This window comes from Babylonia areolata, chromosome 27 (genome assembly GCF_041734735.1).
Source record: "Babylonia areolata isolate BAREFJ2019XMU chromosome 27, ASM4173473v1, whole genome shotgun sequence".
NCBI classification, from domain to species: domain Eukaryota; kingdom Metazoa; phylum Mollusca; class Gastropoda; order Neogastropoda; family Buccinidae; genus Babylonia; species Babylonia areolata.
In genome coordinates this window covers 35,506,142-35,529,754 of record NC_134902.1, presented here as the reverse complement: position 1 = coordinate 35,529,754, position 23,613 = coordinate 35,506,142, and the positions used below count along the sequence as shown (strand labels likewise).

Below are 23,613 nucleotides of genomic sequence, written 5' to 3'. Positions count from 1 at the left end.
CTCTGAATCTGTCTTCTTGTTTTCAGCAGTGGGCCAAATACCATCCATTGATTATTTAAAAAAGAAAAAAAAAAGTGGCATGATAGATCTATGAAACAGCAAGATGAGATCCTTCCCCCCTTGAGTCTGTCATCTGATTTTGATAGTGGGCCATACAGTCCTCTCATTTAGGTGGTGTGACAGAGATACAGCAAGCTATATTGAGCTGGAGGTATGTTCTGTGGTATTTCAGCCAACAGTGCTGTCTTTGCTCATTATCATTCAACGAATTCTTGAGGAGAGAGAATTGCTGGCCACTGTTTACTCCCCAAATGGCACAGGAAATTTAATTATTGTGTTGTTAAACCTCCCCCTTTCCTCCTCTTTTATATCTACATATGTCAATACCTCTGAAATCTGTATGAGATTAAACCAGTTCATTAAGTTCTCATACTTTTTCAAATCTTTTTTTTCTTCTCCAAAAATAATGTTTAATCATTAAGTTACAAATGCTTCATACTGCCACTTTTTAAGTTATGAAGATTTTTTTTTTCTTTATTTGATCATGAAATTACAAATGCTTTGTTTCGAAGTTGTGAAGTTTTATTTTCTTCATTACAACTCCCCCTCTCTCTCCCTTTATCTCAGTACCTTATCAGAATTTTCTCATCCACGGTTGTTAAGGATCAGTGACAATCACAGGGAAAAAGAAATAGGGACTGACACTTATACAATAAACCGAAGCCCTAAATAAGGATTAAAAAAGAAAAGAAAAAAAAAAACACTAAAAAATACACATGCGTAACTAGTTACTGGCACACATTGGCCAAAATGGAGCAAATACTACAGTTTCTCAGTCATGTGTAAACCAGGGGAAAATGGCCCAACAGAACAAACCTATTACTGTATACTAGCTTGGTACAGCTCAACATAGAGTAACAAGGTCTTGTAAGCACTTCACCTTACCATTACCTTGGCCTTTTTAATTAATGACAGTGTTCGATCTTCTTTGTGATGTTATTTTTGATGTTTAGTGAATTATGCCATTTCCTATCTGAGTTTGATGTTGACCAATGATTTATGCCACTATTTGTTGTCTTGTGATAATCACTATGCAATGTTATTCATTTAAAGACACATCTGCTGTTACTGTATTGAATTTTGGTTGATTTATTAACTTTTTTTTCTTTTTTTTTTTAGTTTGAAGTTAATCAGTTTATTTGTTGCTTTTGTTTCATTCAAAGTGATGGAATATTTACTGTGGTTAATTTTATCATGCCCATTATTACTCTTCCCTCTTTACATGTGGTTCTCTTGAAAGCTTTTGCTGTGACAATCAACACAACCACTGCCTCAGAATCGTGTTGCATATCACAACTACTCTTGATTACATATCAGCAGTTTCACACCATTATCAAGAGTTAATTTGATTTTTTAGTGTCTAAGCTTGTGCCGGATATATTTTTTTTCTTTCTACACTCATGGACTGCAACTCCAACATTCACTGCAAGCGGGCTTGTTTTTACGTTGATGACCCCTGCCATGCTTTTATTTTGAGGGCATCGCACATGGTTTTTCTTAGTCAGCACCACAGCATAAATGCTTGTGCTCAGTGGGTTTTTCCAGGTGCAGTGCCCAACAATACAGGTAGCTGGAAGCAGCAGTCCATTTTTGTGACTTTACAAAAAACATGGTTATTTCTGTATTCAGCATCAGGGGAAAGGACGATCTTTTTCCTTCAGTGTTCACTGTTACGATGTCAGAGAAAAAGGCAATAAAAATGAAAGATTTGTATTCTGTTGATTAGGTGCTTTTAAAGTCTTTATGATGTCAAATCCATTTTTAAAATGTATTGGCAATTAAATGGCAATTACCACAGTGTTTTGTCTGTTGTTGTCTTTAAACTGTGGATATTCAACAAAATAAGTTGAGTCTGATTAAAGTAAATGATGGAAGGCTGACAGAATCTCAAATTTCGTCTGCTAGACCTTTGTGTGGAAAATGCTCAAAATCCACATGTGTAAATCTACACACCGTCTCAACTGGAAAGGTAACTGAATGCAACTCAAAATCCACAATATGTAAATCTACACACCGTCTCAACTGGAATGGTAACTGAATGCAACTCAAAATCCACATGTGTAAATCAGCACACCGTCTCGACTGGAAAGGGTAACTGAATGCAAAAATAAGCTAATCTGCTTGGGGTGCACAATACTCCATCCATTTGACATGTTTAGAAAATGTAAAATGAGTTGCTTTTCAAACTTGTAACTGAAGAGTCAGAACAATCGCCTCAAAAACAGATCTACATAACGACTGATCCTCTCCACCATTAACATTTCATTACGGTACACTGGCCTGTGTCGTGTGTGTTGATACTGGACAATCTGGTTTGTCAATCCTGACATGCAATCAGGTGAATACCACCACACTGGGGTAAAATCAAGATGAAAACAGAATACCATTTAAAGACACCATTATTTAATCAGTATCAATCCACAGTTCACACAGAAAGAAGTCAACCACTGAACATACATAATTGTCAAGAAATAAGTTTATAAACCAAACTACTGAACACTTTGTGTGCATCAATGGTTTGACCTGAACACCTGTATCAATCAACTGTTCTACCACAATGAACCGTCCACTGACAGGCAGGTCAATCTTCCATACTGTGCCTCAACGTGAGCTTAAAATCAAACAACAAAAGTGACGAAGATTTTGGTCCAAATGTCACATCCCAGCTCACAAGATCTGTGGATGCAAGACAAAATCTATTCAGTCTCCTCCTTTACAATGATTATGCCAGAAATTTACATCTTCAAACCAGAACCAAAAGGAAGAAAACATTTGGACATATCACTTAAACATAATTTCCTATCAACAGAAACTGCTGCCACATCATTCTCCTAAAATCTGAAACTGGTCTGCTGGCAGCTTTTTTCTCTTTCTGGTTTGTGTGCCTGTTTTTTTGTTTTTGCTTTTTAAACAAAGACTTGATAAATTAATCTGCTGGAGCAACAGACCCCAGCCCCCATGAAAGCAAGGATAAGAGGTTCTTTCAAGGGGTCATGACAGACAAATGGCAATTAAAAAAAAAAATAAAAGTCACTATCTAAAAAAGAAAATGGATTATGACTGGATTTGCTAATTGTTTGCCCAATGTGAGCAGCCAAGTGAACCCCTGCATTAGCTCATCCACATTCACCTTGAAAAACAGAGGTAGGAGTGTGTGTGTGTGTGTGTGCGCGTGCACAAGTCCTATGCATTCCCCCCCCCACGCCCCCCACCTTCCCTCCAGAATGTAAAACACAGTGAAACCTACAGAAAAGGATGCCTTGAACTGCCCACCACATACAAGTGTGCAAACAGTGTAAAAAAAAGTATTCAGTTTTTGTGACACAAAACCACCCACTCACAACACATCCTTCGCTCTGGCTTTGCTGATGTCATGGTGACAGCAGTCCAAAGCCATAGAATGATCTGAAGAGTGATTGAAGCCAGTGGTAACAATGCACAGAACAGAAAAAAGCATAGTCTTTTTTTCATCTACAAGAAAACATGGCCACAAGACTGATGAAGAAGGGGTGGGGGCAAGTCCCATGGTTCAGTTGTCACTGTTGTGGGCCCCATCAGCAGACTCTCTCCCCCGTGACGCGGATCGTGAGCGGGAACGTCTGTGCTCTACCGATGCTCTGTAACACATCACCAGCAAATCACCTTAAATACAGAGGAACACAGTTCACACCCCTCCCCAGCCACTCCCTGCCTCAAAAGTTGAAATCCTACCCCCCACCCCAACCCCCCCTCTATCATTGCAGGACCCAAGACAGATACTCTGGGGAAAAAAGTCTTCAATATATGTTTATTTTCTTGAACGACTAAAAAAAAATGTGTGTGCAAGCACACATAGCATATATTTTATTTTTAAATGATTAAAATTTCAAAAAATTTAAAAATCAAAGAATATTGTTAGAAGAAATGCACACTGAACCACACATTTTACAAAATGATATATACTGGTATTCACAATATTCAGTTATTCCGGCCATTTCAAAATTGGTTCATCATAATACCAATAAAATTTTTTTGCATGACAAGGTCAAGTAATAAAACAGATGAACATGCAAGAGACCAATAAAGAAAAAATTGTATGAGGCCAAGTAATAAAACAAATGAATATGCAAAAGACAAAGAGAAAACAGGAAATGCAAAACAATGGTCTCCCCGTAATGCTAACTGTCCTACTTCGTGCAATTTTGTTGATTTATTTTGTTCCAGCATGACACCAATATCAAAATTGTTCTGACAAACTAGCTAGCATCCCCCATTTGTTTTCTTCTTGTAAAGTGCTTGGTAGTTTTGCAACCCAAAGTCTCATAAATCAAACATAACACCAAGAACATCATAAATGTCACACTGTCGCATTCACTCAACTCGAGCTCACACAACAGACTCACACACAACGTTCGCATTCTGACTTCACTTTTACCCAGGGATATACATGACAACATAAAGACATTCCTTTCTGATTATTAATAGGAAAAAAAAAACCCAACTATGTCCAGTTTCCCTTCAGGGATAAATCACACGAAAGATCAATCCAAGGAATCACAATCAATAGTCTCCTTTCTCTCTTACACTTCCCCACCATTGTCTCCAAATCACAACATTAATAATTTCATTTGTTTCTTTTCATCACTATGCTGACTTGGTGTTTCCAAACATCTTTTGTGGATCTTTTGGTGAGTCAGACAAACATCTTCGTCTGATAACAGGCGCTGAGGATCCCGAAACATCCTCAGAAACTAACTTTAGTTAAACAAAACAATTAGTGAAAATAGTTTCACTGAACCAGTGTTCAGAAACGTAAATGAAATACAACCAAAATTTTAAAAAATTCAGAAGAAATGAAGTCAACGAATTTCTTATTACCAAATTCTAAATCACTGAACTTGCCACTACTTCAAATCAGCTTCCTTGAAGCTCCACAGTCTTAACATCAAGACTGAGATTTACATTCTCTCTAAATGGCAAGTGTCCCACAACACTCAGATCCCAAGGTCTTTGATTTTTTACCCGGTCACTCCTGGAGGGTTGCAAGTAGAAAGACCTGCTGTAGCCCGATTTTTTCCTTCTGCCAAGACCAAAGCCTGAATTTTTTTTTCTGCCCTGACCAAAGCCTGAAATTGTTTTCTGCCAAGACCAAAGCCTGAAAATACATTTGGGCTCAACAAAACAGAGCATCAAGCCTGAATACAATTACTATACTATCATATTTTCTAAAGACTTTTATTTGGGAAGGAATAATGGTGAATTCTGGGAAAATCAAGCAGCAGACAAAAAGGAGGGATTTTTACCTATAAACACTTTAAAAACATAATTTTAAAAAACAAGATCTAGCACCCATACTGAACATTCTCACAGGATGGACCTTTAGTCTGATGACTGCAGTATCCAGCATAGCAAAAGATCTACTAATGGAGAGAAAAAAAAGCATAGTGCATCAGAGTAAAACAAAAGTCAGTTTTATTCAAAGCAAAAAACAAACCAAATTATTCATTATTATGAAAAACTACATAACACAATTCTGTAACTTTTTGTAAAGAAAAATATGCAAAGTGTTACTCTCAACTGTCCATAAGCAACACTTCTTGCAAAGCTGGAGCTATTGAGGAAAGAAAGCACCTCAAGGAACGCGTGTGTTCACGTGTGTGTGCGCACGCGCATGCGTGTATATATGCATGTGTGCGTGCATGAATTGTTTTCAATGCAAGCCTCTGTGTGTGTGTGTGTGTGTGTGTGTGTGTAGACCCTTACAAGTGAGTGGATGGTGTGTGTGTGTACGTGTATGTGTGCATACGTCTGTGTATGTATGTGAGCAATGGTAAAATGAGTGTTTGTGTGTTGATCTGTGTATCATCATGTGTGGTGTCTGTTACTGTGTGTGTGCGTGTATGCACGTGCACGTGTGTGTGTGTGCACGCACGTGTGTGTGTGTGTGTGTACACCTGTGTGTGTGTGGATGGTGTGTGCGTGGATGGTGTGTGTGTGCGTGCGTGTGTGTGCATGCGCGTATATGTTTGCGCTCATGCCTGTGTATATATGTAGGGAATGGTAAAATGTGTGAGCACATCTATGCTTTTGTATGTCTATCTGTGTATGTGTGGTGTCCGTCAAGGCACGCGCACGTGCGTGTGTGTGTATGATAAACGACAATAGCGAAATAACCGACATCCAGATGACAGAGGCTGCACACACATTTGAACAAAACTTAACACTACATCAGTACATGCAGGTAAGGCGGACAAATCTACGGAATGTCAGCTTTAGAACCCCGATTTAAATAATGTTACTAAATGCAGCTATGAAGTGTAGCCACATCATCCACTGACGAAATCACAGCAATGTGCCAAAAAGTATTGACATCAAATGATACTAGATTTATCTTCAGTGACAAATATGTGTGGCACTTCCTAGCATTTCAGATTTACTCTGTGTGCGTGTGCGTGTGTGGTAGGATTCATGGTCAGCAAAATCATAGTTTTTCTTTACTCGGCCGTAGTGCTGTTGTCTGGGGGCTTGAATCGTAGAAACTACGTACGAATCTTACTAACAGGCAGGCCTGTGAACCTATGTCTAAATGAGAGAAGCAGCGCTTTAAACATCAGTAATTATTTCATGCAAGTGATGCAAATGAATCTTTGGTACTTCGACTATAATTCCCAGATCTAAATAATGTACACTAAAACTGCAGACTTGAAGGGTATTGCCACATCCTTGCTGACGTAATTTCAGAAACAGACTCAAAGTCAATTGTTACAAAGTTTTTTGTCACAACTGCTACAAAGTGAGTGGTGCAAAAAAATGTTTGCAGCCCAAGGGCTGAGGCAGAGAGATAGCGATGGTGATCGCGTGCACGCGAGTGTGTGCGAGCCCATGCCTGAGAGCAGTTAACTGTGTAATTTTGTGCGTGTGTGTGCAGAAGGCATGCAGAAGCACAGTACCAAGTGCAACTGTGAGTGTTAAATTTCCCTGGGAAAGGAAGGGTTGTCAGGTCTGGAACTCAGTATTCTTGTAATTTTTTGTCAAAAAGACTATTCTGCTGTCACAAAATATGATGGGTGAACGCACTTTTCATCGCTTAATTGCCAGAGAGCGAGGCAATGTGTTTTTCTCCCATAGTTATCAAGATGTCAATGCAAGGGCAAGTAAATGAGAGACTGGTTTTGATAAATCTCAATCTGAGTTTTTGATTGATTCATATGGATACTTATATAGCGCCTATCCTCGGTCAAAGATCAAGCTCTAAGCTCTTTACAAACACAGTTCTTCTCTGACATTTCTTTTTCGTTTGAGTTTCGTCACATACAAAATTACAACTGAACACATGACAGAGAAATCAAAGACAGTGACCAGACTACACAAATTTATGCATGTCAGAAACTACCAAAATATTTCTCCATGCCGGACACTACCAAAACAAAATTTCTCCATACCGAAAACTACCTCAAGTCAAGATGTTGTGCCGGATTTCAGGCACATGCCAGATGACTTGCACCCCTACTCCTTTGACCAGTTCAGCTGTGTGCCTTAATGGGAGTGGCAAGAATTTGGTGCACTTCACAACTCATGAACACATTCATCTCAGCGCCTAAAACACGTGCACCACAAGCCTTCTCCACAAACTGAGTTCAAATGAATATAGTAACACAGCCACACCATACAGGAAATCTTCCCTTTACAATACGAACATTATGACAACCAAACTTGGTGTCATGACAACGGACCATGCTAAACAGGCCTTACCCATAAATAACAATCAGCCTCCAACAACAGAATTTTGCGTTTTCAGGTGAACAACTGTGTACATCTGTGCAGGTAAAACGTTATACGTATGCAGCTGTGTGCATCTGTATGGGGAAACATTGTATGTATGTGGATGTGGCTGACGGTGTGAATGTTTCTAAAAGACTTTTCAAACTGTTCCAAATAAAAAGGTCAGATGTGCTGTCATCTTTGGCATCCAAATATGATGCTTCCGTGGAGCATGCAACGACCATGCTAGGGCTCTACACATCCCCTTCCCTCACACCACCATCACTTCCTCCCCACCCTCTGACAACAAAGCACCACCACCAGACTCCACAGCTCCGTACTCACCTGCTGCGGCTCCTGCTGCGGGTCAGACTTCGGCTGCGAGAACGGGTGCGACTGTGACGGCGTCCACGGGATCGACTACGGGAAGGGCTGCGACTGTACGACCTGTGTACACACCCTCTTCACGAGTCACAGTTATATATACATTAAAAAAAAAAAAGGCAACACACATACAAAAAAAAAAAAAAAAAAAAAAAAAAAAAAAAAAAAAAACACCACCAAAAAACCCAAAACTGTACCTGTTTGATCATTATCAATTTTAGCATAAAACTTATATAGATATAAGTATATAACACACACTATCTATTAGACCATATCATAAACTGAAAGAGCAGACACTGTCCATCTCACCATCCAGTCCTTACACTCCATCCACCTGATCAAAAAAGATAAATGAGAACGATGGTATCAACTTATTTTGCTCCATTAGAAAGCAGGCAATCAGACTGCAGACAGACTCTACCGCTGTGGAATGAAGTTTATTAGCACACATGCACTGGTATTCCATTACTATCTAGTGTAAAAAGGTTTAATTTTGCTGGAAGTACAAACTGTTGCTGCTGCTTCTAATCATACTTACATCAATATTGAGACACCCCCCACCTCTCTTATCATGCTCTGTTGTTAAATATATTCATTAAATCAGAAAATACCAAACCCGGTTATGTTAAGCTAATACAATTGTATCCGACATATTTGTTGAATATCATCTAACTTCAGCAATATTTATTCTGGATCAGGTTGAAAGTAAAAAAAAAAAAATAAATAAATAAATAAATAAATAAAATTAAAAAACCCAAAAGAAAACTGGAAACAAAACAACAACAAAATCATAAAACCCCCAAACAAAATGTCATCATCCAAACTCACCATCTACCACAGCAGACAACCAGTTCATCACTTCTCAACCAACCACCATAACTGATTCACTGACATAAAAAAGAAGCATAACTTCCTAATATATGTATGTATTTAGGTAAACCACACACTACCCTTCTATTATTTGGCCAGGTCCTTTTCAAAAAATGTTGTTCTGGGCAGTTCCATTTAAAAATTTCATTACGACATACTGACCACCAGACAAAACAGCTTATTTTGTCTTTTTTCTTTCCATTGCTGTGATTTTTTGTAAAGAAACGGTTTAAAAAAGTGACAAAAACTTTTTAGGGCTGCAATTACACCAGATCAAAATGTAATATATGATGTATTTCACAGGGCTGCAAGAGTATCAGACTGATTTATTTATATTTATCAATGTCAGATGCGACAAAATCTTGTCATATAAAATACATAGAAATGTCACTGTAAGTCAAGAAACCTTTCCATTTCAATTGTTTATATCCATCGTGATAATTTTCTCCCATCAACTGGATGTCTAAGCCACCTACCCCTGGAAAAAAAGGCAATCTGGGCATGTGTGCAATGCAGGCATCCTCTCCCCCCACCCCCTCCTTGCCAAATGTATTGTGCACCGATCTGGATTGATCTATTTTCAATACAAAGGACACATTTAAGTCATATGGCTAACAAGTTCTATTTTACATCCACTTGAACTGTTATGCTGTCAAGAGTGACAACTGAAAATGTTATCTGAAATGGTTGGTTAGGTAAACTCTTGTTGTTGTTTTTTAACCAAATGTATGATACTCAGTCATGTCCTGCTATGACCATCAGAACAGTAGAGTAGGCAACAGCAATGCCAACTATCTGGGCTAGAATCTGATAGTGGAGTGTGTCTTCCCCAAGTTACATCCCCACTCTCAGCAAAGAGGTTTTCAGGACAGTAGTATTGGGATGGTTCCTCAAGGCCAACCATCCCCCAAGGCATCAGCACAAAGAGCCAGAGCAATCTTACCTCCTAGTTTGAGAGTTACAGCCCTTTACAACAGACTAAGCTGTAAATGACTTCCCACTGCAACGGTGAAACCACCATCTTGCAGTTCTCACTTTGCTGTTAAACCAAATAATCAACCAACAAGACAGCTTTTTTCCATCCTAATATTTCTTGCTTATTCCAGACACCCTGCAGCCCTGAAGTAAATGTTTTGTAACAAAAAATGAAATAAAAGACAATCATTTAAATCAACTGTTATTAAAAAAAAATTATAAAACAGAATCCATTAGCATTACTCTAATAAGTCAAAGTCCTTTTTCCTTTCAACTCTGTCATTTACATCTATAAAATACCTGGATAATGCAATTTTGTGTACAGCTGAACACTAAAGGTTAGGAAAAAAAAGAAAAAAAACAACCCCAAGACATGACAAAATAATTATCACTGCATTTAACTTACGGAAAGACTGATGTCAAACTTTTCATGAGAACCGAAGGCTGAATCTCAAAGTTTCTGATGCAGTGATCTGACTGATCGGATTCTGCCGAGTTGAAAGGAAGCTGTTCTTCCCATGAGGAGGATGACATTTCGGTCATGAGACGGTTGAATGGACGAGTGTTTCTCTAATCAAAATCTGCTGAGGGGTTGACTCTCTCAAAAGGTTAATCAGCAGAGCTGACTCTTTTTTTGGTCGCATGTCGTTTGACGGGTAGTCGACTCATTCCAACTGTGTGGTGTGGTGGGGAGGTGGGGGTGTGAGACAGATGGGATGCAGTCGACTCAACTCGCGGGTTGATTCAAATCTAAAATGCTGGCCCAGACGGTTGAAAAAAATTCAAGTTGGCTGACGCGTGATGTCATAAGGGTCGCTTATCACTAGGTTGCATGTCTGCAAAGCAGGGACAGACAGTCATGAAACAAGCATAGTTAATGAGTGTCAGAGGCTGTAACACAAGATGAAAACCACACGCATGTGCTCACACTTACACACACCAATACACATGTCAACTCTCTAGTCTTTCTCCTCTTTCAGTCTTACAAATGGCTGTGAAAAGAAAAAGATGTTTGCTAAAAAAAAAAAAAAAAAGATTTTTAAGCAGAACTATCCAAGATCTGTGAACACACACACACACAAACTTGCAACTTCAGTAAAATTACTAAAAGTTTACAGATAACAGTAGAAACTAGAAATAGAAATGTAACAGAAACTTTGTAAGATCTGTATCAAAACTAAGTTGATAAAAACACACACAAATTACTGGCCACAATCCTTTAGAAAGATTTGAAATCTCCAATTTTCTGAATTGAGAGGTTGTCAAAACATGACAAATATCAACTGAAGCTTTGAGATCTTTACAAAAGCATCACAACATATGCACCAAACAAAACAAACCCATCTCTCACCCACCCACCCCTCCCCCACCTCTTTGGAAGACAGCAATCACCAACAGCAAGCTCATAACAATAAAGTGTGTCCCTGTTGCACGAGACAAGTGACTGATACTTGCAATACTCACATAGCAGCCATTCCCTAAAACATAATGGTGCTGACATGTATAGGCACGCCTAACCATAGATAATGTGACAACACCAAAAAAAAAAAAAAAAAAAAAAAAAAAAATCCATTGAAAAGTTGATTGAAAATGGGAATCCTTTTTTAGTTTACCCAAAACTCTTCCAAAATGTATGTCCAAAAGTAAAACCTTCGGTCCTACATAAAGCAAAAGCAAGATTTATGTTATCACTAAAAAATTTCACTTCAAGAGGAACATTTAAGTTTATTTTATCACCTTAAGGGGGTTTGCTCTAAGTCTGTATAAAGGTTTCTTTTTTTTTCTCTATTTCTTTTTATAAGCCACAACTGAATCTTTGTCTAATACCTCTTTTTTGAAGACGTAGCAATGACATGGAAATAATTTGCATCCACGAATGAAGAGCAACTAATATATATTTACTAGCATAAAATTTTTTTAAAATTATATTCTCACCAAGCCTGTTTTTCAAAGCGTCTCACAATCTGAATACTTATTGCTTTTTCTCGGAGAACATGGAATACCTATCATTACTGCATTCTGCCTATGAAAACCCTGTTTGACCCATTCTATCAGACATTTATTGATTAAACAGTATATTTAATCTGGTAGTGACGCTTTCAAAGAACACACTGCTACCAAGAATGACAGCACACCAAGGCTCCAAACTGAATGGAAAGTGCAAGAACAGGGCAGTCAATGAATATATGACACGGTACACAAAAACCAACAAAGAGGGAGTACAAACCTGCGGTAGGATCTTCTTCCACCTCGGCTGTACTTGTGGCAATCATAGGCATAATGGCCACGGTCTCCACACTCGTAGCAACGGTCCTCAGGATGGAAAGCCCGACGGGGTGGCCCTCGCCCACCTCTCATCCACGGTTTGGGTCGCACACGGCCTGTCGAGTGCTCTACACGCACACGGTTTCCGCACACAACCCTGTACATTTCAATAATTGTACATTTTCACGCAGGACACTTTTTCAATGTCTATTTTGATCTGTTAACTGGTAAATCTACAAAAACTCAAGAAAGCAGTAGTGTACAACACAGAAATTTAAATTATATACTGCCTTGTGACTTTTTTCTTGTGCCTGCCAGAACCTTACACTTTTCCATGTCCTGCAAAAACTTGTCTGGTGTGTGTGTGTGTGTGTGTGTGTGTGTGTGTATGTGTGTGTTGTGCATGTTCATGTGATCTGTTTTGTCACTGTCGGACCACCTGACAGGTCAGCAGAAAATGGGTCTCTAAGTGTGTCTAAATGTCTGTGTGTCCTTTCATCTGCTGAAAAACAACAACAATAACCTATGTTTTCTGAAATAATGCTGGGATACAGACTCAATTGATTTGGTAAGTGGTCTGCTCAAGAAACATGTAGAATTAAGAACAGCAGAATTTCTGTACACACCCAGGGCTACCTATACTTGGTCTGCTTAGAGAGTCCACATGACTCCCACTCAGGTTTTCTCGGAATCCTCATGTGGTTCTAGGAGTCCAATCAGTCACAGGTTAAGAAACCATTCTTTCATCCAAACACACTACACATTTCCTTTCAATCAGTTCACATTACACACAAAGACACACTGAATGAGTGAAACTGAAAGAGATACACATTCACACACACTCGCAAACACTCTCTACACTCAGAAAAAAAGAGACACACATGCACACACACAGAGAGAAAGAGAGATACACTTGCACACATACAGTCATACACACAAAAGGGAGAGGAAGAGTGTCTTCTTATTCTTCGTTTGTGGGCTGCAACTCCCACGTTCACTCGTATGCACACAAGTGGGCTTTTACGTACAAGACCGTTTTTACCCCACCATGTAGGCAGCCATACTCCGCTTTCAGGGGTGTGCATGCTGGGTATGTTCTTGTTTCCATAACCCACCGAACGCCGACATGGATTACAGGATCTTTAACGTGCGTATTTGATCTTCTGCTTGCATATACACATGAAGGTGGTTCAGGCACTAGCAGGTCTGCACGTGTTGACCTGGGATTCGTAAAAATCTCCACCCTTTACCCACCAGGCGCCGTCACCGTGATTCGAACCCAGGACCCTCAGATTGAAAGTCCAACGCTTTAACCACTCGGCTATTGCACCCGTCTGAGTGACTGTAATTATATATATATATATATATATATATATATATATATATATATATATACACACACACACACGCACATACAGACACACACACCACTCCCCCCCATTAAACACAGACAGATGGAGAAGCACACAGTGAGTTATAAAGATTGAGAGTGATAACCACTGAAAACGAAAAGCTGCACAAGGATAATTTCTGAATGTTTGTCGATCCTGAAACAAACGCATTTATTTCCCGCGAGTTGTTCGATGATCTGATTGCAAGTTTCACACAAGTTCTGCACTTCATTACATGTGCGTCTTCATCATACTGCAGCCATTTGAATTCTTACTCCCATGAACGATGACAAGTGCGGCTTTTCTTTTTCGGTAATCCATCCCCTTCTGAAGCTGGCTGATCGATGTCGGCTGATTCAGAATCAGCCTTTTCGTCTTGTTTGTATTTTGGAGCGTCAAGCCACATTAGTGGAGGCATTCTGATTTTGATCTGTGTCACAGAATACTCGACAAGCCTCATTGTGAGCGTACTGGAAATGGGCAACAAGCTTCTGTGAAGGGAGATAAGACGAAAGTAATATGGGGAGTTTGTATTATACTCCCAGTTTGGTTTGGTTACCTACCGTGTCAAACTGACACAAACCTGGCTCTGTTTGCTCTTCTCGGCCAAAATTTATCGCAGCAAATCAGTGATACAACATCTTGACATTAAACCGCCGTCTGCTAGCCAATGAAATGCCATTTCCTGCAGTATGTAAAGAATCATTCCAATGGCCAGCAAAGAAACGTCCCTTGTGAAGCACGGCAAGAACCGTAGGGACAGACGGGCGGGCATTTGAGTTTGACATGATATATATTTTTAACCAAACTGGGAGTATAATACGAACTCCCCATTTTGGTGTCATATACTGTACCATGTCAAACTGATGCGGAACTCAGCAAATGGAGGAGGGCACTGCCTTCTGGTTCACATGGGAAGCCCTTGAAACTGTGACAGCTGAGTTAGCCGTGACAAAGGAAACCCCTAAGAACCATATGCCGTGAGCATACGGACTTCCCTGAGGAGGAAATCGATGAAGGAAATCTCTGAACGGCAGAGGGCCAGCTGCAAATCCTGACAAAGAGGCACAGAGTGCTAAAAGGTGGCTGAAGTGGCAACAGCATGAGCCTCCAGAGCTATCAGAATCCTGCATTAAAGGAATTGAAAATGCCTAAGGTAGGTGCAGACGTTCTGACCTTGCTTCCCAACCATCCAGGGTGGGATCAGAAGTAAGGAAAGGCATAAGCGGTCAGCTTGCTCTAGTCCAGAGAAAAAACATTTGCTGCCCAAGATTCTGTGTCTGCAACCAGTGTGACAGGAATCAGGAGTCATCGACAGACCTGTGGTAAAGAGAAACCCCTTCTGTGGAGACCATGCCACACCCCTTGCGTTACAGGGTGTCCTTGTGTAGGGTCCACCAAGTGGAGGACGCTCTTGAACCTGCTGCGAGTGCCTGCCTAGGTTGGTACTGCCCCTATGTGTCTTGCTGAAAGCTCAATGCCTTGTAGCACCAGCAACGGAGAGCCTTGGGCCACCACATGAGGAGGATATCCAAGAGCCCCCCGCAACCCCCACTTTTTGTGTCCACATACACAACAGCAGTATTACCCGTGAACACATGAATATTCTGGATGGCTTCCACAAAATTGGAGTGGAGACAAGCCCAGCGAACTGCTGCAAGTTCCAGAAGAGTGAAGTTTCACTTGGCTCCCGTGACAACCTAATCACGGCTGCAAGAAGTGAGCCCAAGTGGGCTCCCCATTACTCACGAGGATGCATCGTGAAGAGTGCCCCTTGAAGTATGGGGTCAGTGGGACCCCATGAGCCAGAAATGGGAGGGGGGCTAGAAGTTATTGCTGATGTATTTCCAGGAACCAATCTCCCAGATGTGCATGACTCTGGGCTAAGCCCTCTGAGACCAGCCTTGTCTCTGTGCACTGTGAACTGAACACAGAAACCCCTGACCAACTCTTACGGATCATATGGCAAATGTCGTCGCTAAGAAATCAGAGGACTGGTTTAGGGAGAGAGAGCAATTTCCCCTTTGTTGCGACAATCCCTGTTGTGTGTGCAGCTCCCGAAATCTGGATGTGTGAATTGTACACAGGGCCTGCAACTGTGCCAAGTGGAATCAGTTGAGTAGGTACCTACCTAGAGGAACTGAACTCTGAACTGAACCTGGAAACCCCTGCCAGCCCCACCGTCGGCAGAGGATGGGGTGCACTGGAATGACCACACAGGAGGGCAGAGAACTGAGTTACTCAATCTCTCCACATGAACTTCAGGTACCGGTATAATGCAGGATGTATGAGGATCTGGACACGCACAACTGCAGGTTTAAAGCAGTGGCACATCGCACTGCTGAATGGTCTCTCAAATGCGTGCCTGAGAGTCCATAAGAATGTGGCCCTGCTGAGGGGGACAAATCCAGGATTGGTCGCCACGTTCTCGGGACCTTTGGAATCTCCAGCAGGTGTCTCCAAAACCCCGAGGCCCCAGTTTGGGGTATGATGTCACGCCTTCCAGAAGCCGTGAGATATCCCCATCGTCGAAATGCTGTCATGCTCCTCTAACTTGGGTACATAAGAAAGAGGAGTGGGTCACAGAGGAGGGGGAATCTTCTGCCTCGAAACATCATGCACCCAAATTCTAGCCCCAACATAACCCAGTCCTCAAGTCCCACTTTGCACAACTGTTGTGTGTGGGAGAGAAGCCAGACTCGCTGGGGCTGCGCGACTGGAGGGTCTGAAATGTGTCTGAGTCATCGGGGGTGTAAATAGGCCCCCTATCTGTGCAGGGGACAAAGACCCAAGAGGGAGTGCTGCTGGGTGCGAACTGACCATGAGGCAGCCTTTTCTCCTCCTGGGTTGTTAGAGACAGACAGATGATGGCAGCCCTTCTGGCAAGCACGGAGTTGATGTGCTGGCTGGTAGTAGCGTCTGCCTTAACTGTCAGGCGCGCAGCCACTCTGTCACCCAAAGTAGTCAGCCATGAATGGCAGAAGAGTGAAGTTCAGGAGAAGATAACTCCGAACCTCACAGGAGTCCACGCTCATCCCCCACTTGACTGGCCTTGTGAGGTAAAGCAGCCAAGGCATAACGCTGAGGAAACATGTAGCAGGCACCCACCTGCCTATTTGTCCCCCTCAGCCAGCAGTCATATACGAAAGGATGGCCGAGGGAGGGGAGGAAGACTTTGTGGGACAAGCCCCCTGTCCCACCCAAGAGGGCAGCACACAATAGTGGCTGTGTGAACATGGGTGAACAAGGACCCAACCACACCCATGGAAGAGTCCTTTTCAATGTCTTGTCTTCTCTGTCTAATGAGGTACTTCCCCGGGGGCACAGACCCCAGGGACAAACAAGGACTCCCAACTGGGCAGAGGTATCACTAAGTTGCCGCGATAAATTTTGACCGAGAAGAGCAAATAGGCCTGGTTTGCATCAGTTTGAAATGGTATAGTATATGACACCAAAGAACTATACAGCAGTTGCTGATTTCGCGAAGATAAGACGCCAACCGAAAACTAGTTAAACGAGAAGAAGCGAGCACTGTAGTTTGACTGAAATCATTTACATTTCCATTGACACTGATTTTGTAGTGCGTCCCACGGACTCCCAAGCCTAAACTGTAGTGCGTCCTCCCTCATTTTAGAGTGTCAGGGACACACATATGTGCATTAAAAGAAGCCCTGACACCATTCTACAAATACCATGAATGATTTTCCCACAAGATATAAAAATTAACAACTCATTCTTTTACCTGACAAATTCATGGTAAATTTAATGATGATAATGCTTAATATTTCTCAAATGGTTCACTTACGTTCCATCCAAAGCACGCACTGCATCCTCTGCATCTCTGTAATCTTCAAACTCGACAAAAGCGAACCCTGGTGGGTTTCTAGCCACCCACACATTACGCAAGTGTCCATAGTAGCTGAAAGCTCGCTCTATCTCCTTTTCTGAGGCATCTGGAGGCAGGTCCCCCACATATATCTTGCCCTCAACACTGGAACTTCGATGACGAGACATTTTTGCTTCTCTGAAACATGAAAAAGAGTGATTTTAATAAATTTTTAACAGAACAAGAAGTTAAGAATATACCACCAGAAATCCACTGTGTGATGGCAGATTAACTTGAATGCTATGCTCAAACTCTAAATTGTTGCATTACTTCCTAATAATACAAAATCAAGGCTGCCTCGACTCCAGTAACTAGGTAACAACAATAATGCCAACAGATCCGTCACTACTGGTACTCAACCTTATTACAAGGTTGTCTGACTATGCAGATCTATACAAACTACATGATTATGATGCGTCATCAAAACACCTTGTCCTACAAGATTCTGACATCAACAGACAGTGAACGTTCAGTGTCCATTAATATTTATTGTTACTCATTTGTGTTTTTATTCAGTTTAATGTTCTCCTACATGTAATCTGCTATTGGTTGCTATTTTTTGAGAACCAATGGTAATTTTTCTTTCAATAAATTTCACCTTCCGCCAATCACTTCACACAACTCAAAATCATTGTGTTACAAACTAACGTAGTTCCACTTCAAATAAAAAAAAAAATGCTTATACTTGAGAATTGACCTCCTGAATGAAGACTAGAAGAGACAAAACAAACGCCACACACATCAGGACTGTCTACTACCAGGATAGAGAATGCAGACACTATTTTCAGCTGAAATGGCAGAAAGAATTTTTGTAGCTGACAGTCGACTACAATTGAATTAGTACAAAAATAAACCAATGGCAATGTTATATCAAGTGAGAGAAAAAACTAGTTTTTGCTGTTCGAAACCTTTACCTTTTGTGATACCACATAAAACAAACATCAGTTAAAAGAAAAGGGTTTGACTACTACTTTCTGTGTGAGTGTGAGTGCATGTGAGATTGTGTGTGTGTGTGCATGTTGCGCATGCGCATGATTCAAGTACATTTCTGAAAGTAGGGAAAGTGCACATAAAAAAGTTAATGTAAATCCCTGAAAACGTCAATGGATCCAGTTGTCTAATGCCAGTACTGGGACTCAAACTCATTTGTCATTACACAGTTCATCAACAGATGATCTCTTCCACGCCACAAACTCAGTGGCCTGCCAAATGAAATATCTGTTGGAATATAAAATGGTTTAATCATGTTAACTTTATCTTATCCATTAAAGTTTAAACTTTATCAAAAGGAAGTTATTCAAAACAAAAGCTGAAACTTTATGCTTTAGACAAGCCTGGTAAGACACTGAATGTACACTTAACAGCAATGTACACTTAACAGCACCTGAAATGTCAAACTTGACCATGTGCTTTTTTTTTTTCTTTCTTAATATGGTTTTTGTATCATAATTCATATCCACAATTGCTCCTCTCAAGACGGAATGAGTACTGTAGTGTGTATGTGACACAATAAGGCGTGAACGTTCACTGTATCACTATCCGTCACATAGAGTAGAGGGAAAGAAATGTGGAAAATGACAGCTACTTAAGTACTCATTCGCTTGCCATGAATTGTCCTGCTTGGTGCACCACAGGAGCCCTTGCAGCTGAAGCCAGGAGCATCACTGTGGCACACCGTAACGTGCTGCGTTACTGCGCACATGGCCCAAGCCGCATCCACTGCCACAACAGCACCCACTCTCTTGTATCCCACATGACATGTGGGCGAGCCTTCAGGGCCCGGATTGGCCTCACCTCCGGACCCACAGCCACCGTACTTCCACCTGACTCTTGAAGCCATTGTCATCTTCGAAGGGCGAACAACAGTACTCATTCCGTCTTGAGGGGAAAAAGTGTGTATGTAATCAGGGAGACAAAATATACAAAAGTTGTAACATTTACCTAGAGAACGGAAAGTTTTCTTATCTTGCCCACAACTCTAGTACTCATTCCGTCTTAAGGGAATATTTTGTATATAATCATGCAGACAAAATATACAGTAACAGTCAAAACTCAAAACGTTTACTTCAGTTAAAGCACGGAATTCCTAGAGCTGAATTTAGGATTCCTAAGTGGGACGGAATAAATCCAATATTAGCATCCTAAATTCCTGAGCTGAATTTGGGGTACTTAAGTGCGACTTTACCCACGGAACGTTTTTTCTCCACTAACTCGTCTGTAGCAAAGCATTAAAGTCAACTATTTCAAATTCTTACAAAATCGCGGCAATGTGAGCGCGACCGATGGCTTACTAACGAAGTTGACCAAAGTCTCAGTCCACACTCAGCTATTAACCGCAGATTTTGATAAAGATTATACTCTTATATCAAGTTAAAAAATCATAAGTACCAAACATATCACTAAGCATTCTTCAAATTAACGAAATTTTGTTTACCGGAATCTTGTCTGACCTACCTCTGCATAAAACAAAATGTCTGACCGACGTAGACTCCACGCCAAAAGTAGTCTCGATAATCTTGCAATCGACTTCCGGAAAACAGGGTTGTTCACTCCACAATTAGATTCCCAACCGGATCTCTCTCTCTGCCTTTCTCTGTCTCTCTATCACAAATGCAAAACCATAAGAATTCAAACCCTGTCTAACACTCGTTGCCCACGTCTTTTTGCCATTATTATCTAAAGAATATAACATATTTTAAGCTTTAAATGGAAATCTGTTTTCATCCATTCTAGTCAATTTCAGCCAATATTTGATACGTTTAATATATGAATTCAAATAAATCGGATATCTCCCCAGCTCACCATAAACAAGATCATTTGGAGTTCGACTGTCTACATTGAGAAACCATTTCATTGCAAATAAATGCGTTTTTTCTGTTGCTACATTATTTTCCAGTCCCCAAATTTCTGCTCCATACTGCAATATTGGTTGAACTTGAGAATCAAACAACCTACCAAATACACTTAAGGGTTGAAGATATTGCCGGTTTTTTAAAGTGCTTTAGGCAACGAATTATTGATTGCAGGTGGCAAGACTGGCATGATCATATACAAAACTTTGATAGATTTGCACAGTTTAAACTCTTCAAGACATCGCATGTCATCGAACCATACACTGAGTTGGTATTGAACAGATTTATAAAATGTGCATTGACAAAATTTAGATTTGGTGTTTCTGATATTGCTACTCATTGTTTTAGATACGGAAATTTAAGGGAATATGTGTTTACTTGTCGTTTATGTAATGTGGGTAAGGAAGGCGAGCTACATTTTGTGTTATGTTGCCGTGCCTTGAGTGACCTCAGACAAAAACTAATCCAACCAAAGTATTATAAAGATCCATCTAACTTTAGATTTAATTTGCTCATGTCCTCAAGACATGAGTCTACTCTGTGTAATTTGGCCATTTATATATATGAGGCATTGAAGAGATTGAGAATTGTTACGACGTGAATGTTGTTGAACATCTGTGTTAGATATTTTTTGGTTGGTTTGTGTTGAAGATGCATAGTGTGTCATGTAAACTCGTATTTCTCTTTCTTTAATGTCACCCCCTTCAGTAAGGGGCTTTGGCCTTTATCTGAATAAAAAATTGTTATCGTTATCGTTATCTGTCTCTCTGTCTGTCTCTCATTTTGTTTGTCTCTGTCTGTCTGTCTGTCTGTCTCTCTCTCTCTCTGTCTGCCTCTCTGTCTCTTCTCAGATTATCTGTATATCTGTCACTGTCTGTGTCTATCTCTCTTCCTCATCTGCGTTTGTCTGTCTGTCTGTCTCTCTTTCTATTTCTCTGTCTCTCTCTCTCTCTCTCTCTGCCCTCACGCCCTTTTCAGCATGGTGATGGTGATCAGTGGTACACTGAGTTGGTGCAGCCATGAGTTCTCCTTCCTGTGCCGGGTATGCCATGCCAGGAACCGTTTTTCAGTTCATGCGATTTCAGTGGTGTCTCCGTTTCAGTTCTCAGTGGAAATTATGTTACACACACACACGCGCGCGCACACACACACACACACACACACACACACAATATATATATATATATATATATATATATATATATATATATATATATATATACATATATATATATATATATATATATACTCTGTTTGTGTGTGTGTGTGTGTGTGTGTGTGTGTGTGTGTGTGTGTGTGTGTGTGTGTGTGTCAGTGTGTGTTTGTGTATTCGTCTTTCATTTCTTTGTCATTTTAGTTACCTCCAATCACCTGCGTGTGTATTCTGGAACTCGGTCTACTTTTTAAGAAATGTTTTTGGCGGTGGTGGTGGGATGTCTCTCTTAGTAATAACTGGGAGATTTTTCTCATACAAAATACTGACTGATAAACTGCCCACCAGCAATTCGATGTGTGTGCCGCAGTAAGTACTTTTTTTTTTTTTTTTTTCTGAACGGATGTAGTATACTGATCATCATGTTGGGTTGTTGTTGTTTTTTTCTTTTAGTGTTGTTGTTGTCGTGGTGGTTTTTGTTTTTTGGTTTTTGTTTTTGTTGTGTGTTTTTTTGTGTGCAATAAAACCGATGCCGTGCCCCGGCGCTAGCAACTCACGGGCTCAGTGTGTGTGGATTTAACGATATTTTTTGTCAGTTGATCTAATGTATTATTTCATTTTTCCATGTTGTTTTTTGGTCGTGCCGCGCCAATAAGTATGCCGAGTTGTATACACCGCTGAGGTATATTTAATTGGCTCTGCATGCATTTATATGTGTTGCAGTTGACTGTATTGTTGTTGACTGTGTTGCTGTATAACTGTGACTATTTTCATGTTGTACGCTGTTGTTGTGTTGCCGGTAACCGCATGGTGACACCCGTGTTCGACGACAGTGTTTGTTATTTTTGTTCTTTTTGTTGTCCAGTGTTAACCGTCTGGTGACTGAGACATGTTGCGAAATGGCCTACTGACGTTCGTTCGTTCGTTCGTTCTTTCGCTCCACGACAGGACCGTATCCACATTTGTAATTTCATGAGCGGTTTAGACGAAAATCCATTATCTCCCCCACCATGACCCCACCCATGCCTTAAATTATCACTATTTTCCATGTTCCTCTCTCCTCAATTAGCATTTAAAAAAAAAAAGAAGAAAGAAGAGGAAGAAGAACATAAACGAAATCAGTCAAATAAACTAACTAGGCAACCAGTAGAATTACAACAAAGACTGAGCCAATTGGGTTCCAAATTAAACTCTGAACTATTTTGCATCCAGTCGTTGTCTGTATATTAGACTGGTGAGCCTTCTGTTACTGTGATGCCCTTTTTTTTTTTTTAAAAGAAAACACGCTCTCCCTGTTTTTGTTAAATCTCACATTCAAGAAAATTATCTAAATCACCTTAAACTGAGTATATACAGATGGTTCAGTACTTGATAACCTACCTAACAATCAGGCAGGGGCAGCATTCATATCAAGTTTCCGTCATTAAAACTAGCCGGAGAAGTACTATCATATCAGTTCAGATTTTTCTGTATTCACGGCATCAGAATACACTTACCATATCAGTTCCCATTACCATATTTCACTTAAGTTATTTGAAACTATGCCGGGATTGAAAAACATGTTATTACTGGTGGTGGTGATTTCCAGAAGCTGTACAGTGTTATATATATATATATATATATATATAAAAAAAAATATATATGGTGTGTGTCCTTCGAGATCGATGATGACCATCGTTGTCATCCAGCTGGGGGATGGGGGGAGGGTGGTAGTGGTGGGGGGTGCTCATGAGTCTATCTGTGAGTGCGCAAATGGCTGAATAGTCCAATCTGCGCACGAAATGTTCGCTGACAGTTGGGGCAGACAAAGACAGGCATATCATTGTCAGGGAGCTTGTTTGCCCGTGACTTTCTGGCCTGCCTCTTCTGAACAGCTGCAGCAGTCCTGTTGGCCTTGCACAACTTGGCGCCTTTGTGCACAGCAGCGTGCCATTTGTCACGGTCCACTGCAGATTCCTCCCAGGAGTCAGGGTTGATATCAAATGTGACGGGCGCAATAGCCGAGTGGTTAAAGCGTTGGACTTTCAATCTGAGGGT

General features: G+C 40.7%; 1 protein-coding gene across 1 annotated transcript; it reads right to left on the bottom strand.

Annotated features, from left to right (window-relative positions):
• Positions 1-163: 163 nt before the first annotated feature.
• On the bottom strand, positions 164-20,157 carry LOC143301641 (serine/arginine-rich splicing factor 7-like). Its single transcript, XM_076616065.1, has 5 exons — positions 20,026-20,157; positions 17,491-17,709; positions 12,257-12,451; positions 8,146-8,247; positions 164-3,677 (listed from the first exon to the last, which is right to left on the bottom strand). Exons 1-5 carry the CDS (start codon positions 20,031-20,033, stop codon positions 3,590-3,592), a joined length of 612 nt encoding a protein of 203 aa, XP_076472180.1. The 5' UTR covers positions 20,034-20,157; the 3' UTR covers positions 164-3,589.
• Between the last annotated feature and the right edge of the window lie 3,456 nt (positions 20,158-23,613).

What these genes read in the sequence shown, in the direction of transcription:
- LOC143301641 (XM_076616065.1), bottom strand. An exon ending in GGAAGAAGATCCTACCGCAG is followed by an intron (nt 8,248 to 12,256) that starts GTTTGTACTCCC and finishes GTGTGTACACAG; the next exon opens with GTCGTACAGTCGCAGCCCTT. An exon ending in CGCAGCAGGAGCCGCAGCAG is followed by an intron (nt 3,678 to 8,145) that starts GTGAGTACGGAG and finishes GATGTGTTACAG; the next exon opens with AGCATCGGTAGAGCACAGAC.